The 8,435-nt window shown below is 37.6% G+C and overlaps 1 protein-coding gene across 1 annotated transcript in view; it reads left to right on the forward strand.

Annotated features, from left to right (window-relative positions):
- EYA4 (EYA transcriptional coactivator and phosphatase 4) overlaps positions 1-8,435 on the forward strand; it is a 102,422-nt gene that overhangs the window by 66,854 nt on the left and 27,133 nt on the right. The window contains exon 10 of the mRNA XM_007947381.2: positions 7,655-7,744. Within this exon, the coding sequence (XP_007945572.2) occupies positions 7,655-7,744 (90 nt within the window). The remainder of the gene's footprint in view (positions 1-7,654; positions 7,745-8,435) is intronic.

The following is an 8,435-nucleotide window of genomic DNA, read 5'->3' on the forward strand; positions in this document are numbered from 1 at the left end:
AAAAAAAAAAAGGTCTTTTGCAGTAGATTTGCCCAGCACAGTATGCCTTCTGATATCTTAACTGTTGCTTCCATTGGTGTTGATTATAGAACCAAGTAATGTGAAGTATTTGACAACTTCAATTTTTTCTCCATTTGTCATGATATTGCATATAGGACCAGTTGTGAGGAATTTTGTTTTCTTTACATTGAGGTGTAATTCATACTGCAGACTATAGTCTTCAATCTTCATCAGTAATTGTTTCAAGTCATCTTCACTTTCAGCAAGCAAAGTTCTGTCATCTGTTTATCTCAGGTTGTTAATGAGTCTTCCTCCAATCCTGATGCCACATTCTTCTTCATATAGTCCAGCTTCTCTGTTTACAGCATACAGATTGAATAAATATAGTGAGGATACAACCTTGATGCACTTCCTTCTTGATTTGAAACCATGCAGTGTTTCCTTTTTCTGTTCGAATGACAGCCTCCTGGTCTATGTATAGGTTCCTCAGGAACACAATTAAGTGTTCTGGAATTCCCATTCTTCTCAACGTTATCTATAATTTGTTATAATCCACACAATCGAATGTTTTTGCGTAGTCAATGAAATACAAGTGAACATCTTTCTGGTATTCTTTGCTTTGAGCCAAGATCTGTCTTGATATCCCTAGTTTCATGTCCTCTTCTGAATCCAGCTTGGATTTCTGGAAGTTCCCTGTCAGTATACTGCTGCAACCAATTTTGATTTATCTTCAGTAAAATTTTACTTGCATGAGATATTAATGATATTGTTCAATAATTTACACATTCTGTAGGATCATCTTTCTTTGGAATGGGTACAAATATGGATCTCTTTCAGTTGATTGGCCAGGTAGTTGTCTTCCAAATATCTTGCCATAACCAAGTGAGTGCCTCAAGTGGGGCATCCATTTGTTGAAATATCTGAATGGGTATTCCGTCAATTCCCAGAGCCTTGTTTTTCTCCCACTTCCTTCAGTGCAGCTTCGACTTCTCCCTTCAAGAGCATTGGTTCTTGATCATATGCCACTTCCTGATATGGATGAACATCAACCAGTTCTTTTTGGTACAGTGACTTTGTGTCTTCCTTCCATTTTCTTTTGATGTTTCCTGCATCATTCAATATTTTGCCCATAGAATCTTTCAGTGTTACAACTTGAGGTTTAATTTTTTTTTCTTCAATTCTTCCAGCTTGAGAAATGCTAAACATGTTCTTCCCTTTTGGTTTTCTAACTCCAGGTCTTTGTACATTTCATTATAATAATTGGCTTTGTTTTCTTGAGCTGTTCTTTGAAATCTTCTGTTAAGCTGTTTTATCTTGACATTTCTTCCATTTGCTTTAGCTACTCTCCATTCAAGGGCAAGCTTCAGAGTCTCTTTGGACATCCATTTTGGCCTTTTCTTCCTTTCCTGTCTTTTCAATAACCTTTTGCTTTCTTCATGGATAATGTTCTTGATGTCATCGCACAATTTCTCTGGTTTTTGGTCACTGATGTTCAGTGCATCAAATCTATTCTGTAAATGGTCTCTAAATCCAAGAGGGATATAATCAAGGTTATCTTTTGGCTCTGTGGGCTTGTTTCAGTTGTCTTCAGCTTCAACTTGAACTTGCATGTGAACAATTGATGTTCTTTTCCACAATTAGCTCCTGGCCTTGTTTTGGTTGAAGGTATAAAGATTTTCCATTGCCTCTTGCCACAGATGTAGTCAGCCTGATTCCTGTGTACTCTGTCTGGCAAAGTCCACATGTATAGCCACCGTTCATGTTGTTGAAAAAAATGTATTTGCAATGAATAAGTAGTTAGTCTTGAAAAATTCTATCATGTGATCTCCAGCCTTATTGCTATCACTAAGGCCAAATTTTTCAACTACTGGTGATTCTTCTTTGTTTCCAACTTTTGCATTCCAGTCACCGGTGATAACCAGCAAATTTTGATTGCATGTTTGATCAATTTCAGACTGCAAAAGTTGGTAAAAGTTTCAATTTCCTCATCTTTGGCTAGTGGTTGGTGCATAAATATGAAAAATAGAAGTATTAACCGGCCTTCCTTGTAGGCCCTATTGATATTATCTTATCACTGACAGCATTGTAATTCAGGATAGATCTTGAAACATTCTTTTTGACAATAAATGCTCTGCCATTACTCTTCAACTTGTCATTCCCAGCATAGTAGTCATATGGTTATCTGATTCAAAATGGCCAAAATTGCTCCATATCAGCTCACTAATGCCTAGGATATCAATTTTTATGCACTCCATTTCATCTTTGACAACTTCCAATTTTCCTAGATTCATACTTCGTGCATTCCATGTTCCAATTATTAGTGGATGTTTGAGGCTATTTCTTCTCTTTTTAAGTTGTGCCACATCAGCATATTGAGGTCCCAAAAGCTCTGCTTTATCTATATCATTAAGGTTGGTTCTACTCCGATGAGGCAGCTCTTTCCCAGTCATGTTTTGAGTGCCTTCCAGCCTGAAAGGCACATCTTCCGGCACTGTATCAGACAATATTTCAGGGCTATTCCTAAAGTTTTCCAGTAATATATCAGGCAGTGTTTCACTGCTATTCATAAGGTTTTCCCTGGTTAGCCTCTTCCTTCTTCTGATTCTGTCTCACTCTGGAAGCTCCACTGAAACCCATCCCCACGGGCAACCCTGCTGCTGTTTGAAACACCGGTAACACAGCCTCCAGCCTTACAGCCACATGCAAACCACCACAGTATGACAAATTGACAAAGCAGTTTGTCTCTCTTACCTGTTCCAAAATCATTCCACCCACTCTTGGCCTTCCCCTACCTCTACTGGCTGTCCACCCTGGCTCCCATTTCCTGCCTGGATGGGGCCTCTCTCCCCGCTTACCTGTATCTAGCTGTAAACCATAATACATCATAGTAAACATTCAATAATGTTTCCTAAATAAACAAATATTATGAATAACCACCCTTCTCTTCCATTTCCTCTTAAACCCACCACCTACCCACCATAGGCAATATTGTCAAATTTCTCTTTTGGTTCAGGGCTGAATTTTTCTCTTATAACACTGCTGAAGAAAATTTCCTCTCTTCTAAAAGATTTAGTAGCTCTTTCCACCATGGTACATGGAGCTGGTTTGGCTTCCTTCTCCTGTAGTGAGATTGCATGTCTTCTGTCTCTGAGTGCCTAAATCTTCAAATGTGCTTCAAGTCCCAAAAAACTAACTGTTTGTTCCAAGAACTTGAGCACTGCAAGTTAAAAAAGAAAATCCTCCATTTTTTAAAAAATGTATAATTGCTCCCTCTCCTGAGATATTTTTACATTGTGTCCCTAGAGGAGGAATTGCAGCTGATGGCCCAATGCAGGGCAGAGGCTCACAGACAGACAGTCTGGCTCCAATGTATGCTCTGTGCTAATGCAGCTAATAGGTGTTAGTGTCTTGATATAGAAAAGTGCATGCTTGATTCTGACTTGGTTATACACTGGTAATATCTGGCTTAGATTCACACATTTAAGGGCCAAGATCTTTTCATTTTTCTTTTTCTTGCTCCTCTCTTTCTATATTCAACAGACTATCTTGAGGAAAGTTTCAATATTTTGGTAGAGCAATATACAGAATAAATTGTCAGAAGTTCAGCTTGCCTCATGTTAAATTTTATTGTAGACACTGTAAACCTATTGGAGCCATTACATATGTATAATATGTATCAGAGCTTCCACAAAACCATGTTAATGCCTTTATTATCTCACTATTTTCTTCTATACAAGTTTTCCCTATCACTTCATTTTATACCCTAAACTCAACATACAGTATAGTTAAACTGAAATGAAACAGTGACTCTTGATTCATAAAGTGCCCCCTATTTCTACAAATATCTAATGAAAATGAGCAAACATGTCTGTATAACATTTGGACACAATCCAGAAGTATGTTTCACTCTCAAATGCCTGTTAAAACAGTGGAATGGCAGGCACTGCAATTCCTTCTCAGGGGTCTGGTAAAACAAAGGGGTTCCCAGCATTATAGAGATGTTGCTAAGGCTACACACACCAAGTGTTAAATGCTTTGTCATCTTTCTTGGATTCTTAGGTCTCTGGGTCTTTGAGCTGAAAAAATACAGTACTATAAACTGCTTACTTAGAATTAGCTGTCCCAATGATTTACTAAGACAGACCCAAAAAAGTAAAATTAGATATTTGAAAGTCAGCCCTCACCCGTCAGTCTCTTAAAAACAAGATCACCACCTCTTATGAGCATGGTTTTCCTTGGCCTATGACATGACCAACCCAAATCAATCTGTGTCAAGTCTCTGGCATGGCTGACAAAATGCTCCCCTTTCAACAGGCTTTGCTCTCATGAAACCTTAGTAAAATACAGCTAGTTCACACTCTGACAAACCTCAGACCTAAACTTTCCCAGTTAACAAATGATATTTTGCCAAAATGCTTACTAAGTCCTGGCTCTACTAGAGTGTGTGATGTGGAATCACCACAGCTTGAAAAACAAATGAACAGCCCTCCCAGTGCTGTGGGGTTACATTCCAATTGAGTGCTCAAATACAGTGTTCATCATGCCATATGCTTGCTTGTTAGAGAATTCTTGTTTTGTTTGCTTTTTTGATTATATTTGTTTGCATGCTTATCAGATGCACAAAATGCATTCTCCATGGATTTTCCTATCACTGTTTGGGTAGCATAGAGAGTTACATACTTCAGAAGCATGCAATCGATGAAAGTAGCAATCAAGGATGGACATACATTTTCTCCCATCCCCATAAATCTGTTCTGTAACTGCAAAGAATGTGAAGAATGAAAATAAGAAATTCAATAATTTTATAAAACTTAAAAAGAAAAATTGGCCAATCATAGGATAAGAGCTTAGCCAACCTAGTCTCAAGAAGGAAAACCTTTTAAATAAGATATTTCTGAACCCCCATCTGAAATATATATCTTTAGGGCAGTAATCACCAGTAATATAATGAAGTAGCGTGGAACTCAGTTTTAATGTCTTGCATCAGTGAACATTCCTCAAAAGCATAGAGCGTCACTAATGGAATTATATGTTTTCATGCTATAATTACATTTGATTTTTCCCGATATTTCTGTAGACTTTTTGTTCACGGTTCCATGACTAGACAGAATATTTACAAGTCTCTATGCCCTCTGTCTGTACAATTCCCACACCCCCCAAAAAAGAGGCTAGCAATAGGAATTTTTAACAAAAAAGGGCAAGATGTATATTTTACAAAATTATAGTCCACCTTCAAAAATTTTATTTAATTGACAACAAAGACATGAACAACAACAATAATAAAAGAAGAAAAAAGAAGATGGATTTTATACTTGAAGCAAACTCAGAGCAAGGGAGCTCTGCAAAGTTCAAAACTCTTTGAATTACAAAATAAGCTCTTAAATAGTTTTGCTCTTGGTTTTGAATAAATGTATGTTGGGTGAAATGGGATTTATTTGATCTTTGGGTGTGCCACTCCAAGTGATCATGGCGCTAGGAGACAGATGAATGCCAGGAGCAGAGTTACACCGACCAGAGGACACAATGCCAGGATGCCATCAAGTCTGGGAACAATAAGCCTCCATTTCTGAGAAGTGAGAATCACCAGCTATGAAATCTACAGAAATCTTTAGTGAAGAAATGTGAACAGTTAGAGAATTTTGTTGAAGTCTAGTATATTATTATTGTCTTACACATCTTTTCCCATGTCAAGTGTTTATGTTTAATCAACACACCTCAATAACAATGTTTTTCCTTAGCATCCAATGCCAGATCTCTAGGTTTTAATAGTTACATATATGTGATTTACACTCACTTCAAATATGTTTGCGCTCTACAGCTTCCCTTTTGAAGCATCATAATAGGAAGTGTAGGAAGGAAATTGTTTTTTGCTTCGTAGGTATAGAATGAAGAGGGGCTTTTGTTTGCAAATAGCATCAGCTCAGGTGTGTAGATGAAGATCTCTTGGCTTGACCTAGGCTGCATATTCTTACCATAACTCATAATACAGTGAGCATTATATTTCCCTAAGTTTAAATACATCTCTTGAAATACCTTAAAAAAAAAAAAAAAAACATTGAAAATGCACTTTCAGTTCTCTCTCCTCAGATCTCTACAGTCTGGCTCCTAGCCCAGCCACTCAACTCAAATCACCCTCTAAGGTCTTCCAAAATAATTTCTTAGCCAAAACTAATAGTATCCTTCTAGACTTGTCAGCTGTATTCAAAACCGCATTCTTCTTCTCTCTAATGCCCATTATGGTCTCAAATTTTGAGGACTTGTCCCCTCCAGTTTTTCATTTTCCTTATCTTCAAACTCACACCTATAGTGGTTCTCTTTTAGGGATTGTTCCTTCCACCTTTCATAATTTCAAACACAATGTTTTCATGAATCACTTTCCTATCTTTAGTTATAAATGCTCTTTTAGGTTTTTAGTCTTCTATCTCTTGATCCCAAATAATTCAACTGCAGTTAAACTTGATAAAGTGACAAATCTGGTCTTTATTCTCAACTCCCTGCTTATCTAATATCTTGGTTACTAAAAACAAAAATTTAATCATTTTGACTCTTAATCCTTTCACTTTCATTAACCTTCTAAAAGTATATATTTTCTTCCTAGATTGTTGCTGTTGTTAGGTACTATTGAGTCTCTTCTAACTCGTAGTGACCCTGTGTGCAGCAGAGCAAACCCCTGCCCAGTCAAGCACCGTCCTCACAACCATCATTATGTTCGAGCCCATTGTTGCAGCCACTGTGTCTCTCTGGTCCACTGGGGGTCTTCCTCTTTTTCACTGGCCCTCTACTTTTCCAAAAATATGTCCTTCTCTAGGGACTGGTCCCTCCTGACAAAATGTCCAAAGTATATGAGATGAAATCTTGCCATCCTTGCTTCTAAAGAGCATTCTGGCTGTACTTCTTCCAAAACACATTTGTTCATTCTTCTGGCAGTGCATGGTATATTCAGGATTCTTCACCAACACCACAATTCAAATGCATCAGTTCTTCTAAGATTACATTTACTGAATTAATGTTCTTTTAGTTTTCCTCCATTCTTCCTTCTTCAATCTTAGTCAAATGCAGGTTAGACCAAACTATAGACATATTCAAAAGGAGACTCTCACTGCCCTGTTGATCAAAATGCAATTAATAATGAATTGGTAACACTTCATTCATTACTGTCTCTTACTGTTCCACCTCAAAATAACATTCTCTACAAACATGCAATTGACCTGCTTTTCTCCATCTCGTACCTCTGATTATTTGTCCTCATTCTTAAGAGGACATCCTTTCTTCTTTCCAAAAGCCTATTTCATCCATCAATATTCTATTTAAATACCTTTTTCCCAATGGAATTTCCATGCAGTAATGTAAACTAGGTGATATGATCTGGCTTGCTTTCTCCCACTTTCTATCATGAACATAGAACTTTATGTGAAAATTTCTCCTGGGTCATCTTTATGTGTACAAATTTATTTAAATTCACTGATGTACTTGTCTATTTGGTAAGTCTTAAGTCTTGCTTTGAAAATACTCCTTTTCAGATATTTGGGCTGTTTTCTGAATTTTATTTAAAAATGCATGTAGTCTTTCCTTTTCACCACACACCAGTAAAACTTGTTACTAATAACTGTGGCTACTGAAATTTTACCTCTTTATATTTGCATTTTCTTTTCAGGATCCCCCCATGGCTGTAACCCTTGGACTCCGAATGGAGGAAATGATTTTTAATCTTGCTGATACACATTTATTTTTTAATGACTTAGAGGTAAGCATTTAAAAAAGAGTGAGAACAGTTGTATCCAACACCTAAAACGCCTCAGTGGTTGGCATATATGCAGTTAACCTCAAGGAAACAGAAAGTGGAAATTTAGCTCAAGAGAGCAGTAAACTGAAACAGACCCCCATAGAGTTGATTCCAACTCACAGCAACCCTAGAGGACAATGTAGAACTGCCCTATCGGGTTTCCATGGGTGACGATCTTTACCGAACCAGGCTGCCCTCACCTTTCCCCACAGAGCAGCTGGTGGGTTCAAGCCTGCAACCTTCTTGTTAGCAGCTGAATGCTTTAACTACTGCACCACCCGAGCTCCTTAGAACATAGTAAAGTTCCTATCTATAAGCAGAAAACTAAGATGTGTTGATGAATAATACATATTTACTGGAACATATTTAGAACAACAACAGAAAAAAAAAAAAAAAAAAAAACCCTATCTGTTATTCTCCTGCATCTCAGGTGAGAATGTCTGCTTTGCTGTCCCTTTCTATGTGTCCCCTATTCATCCCTCCTGATTCTCTTAGTATTAATCTCAACCCATTTGGCACCTTTGGAATCAGTATTAGCTTTTTCAGGTTACTAAACTGGGAGCTCTGGTAGCATAGTGGCTAAGACACTTGCCTGCTAACCAGAGGGCTGGCGGTTCAAACCCACCAGCCACTCCTCAGAAGGAAGGTTGGG

This window comes from Orycteropus afer, unplaced genomic scaffold (genome assembly GCF_000298275.1).
Source record: "Orycteropus afer afer isolate SDZICR_OR568_19922 unplaced genomic scaffold, OryAfe1.0 scaffold00182, whole genome shotgun sequence".
In the NCBI taxonomy this organism is placed as follows: Eukaryota; Metazoa; Chordata; class Mammalia; order Tubulidentata; family Orycteropodidae; genus Orycteropus; species Orycteropus afer.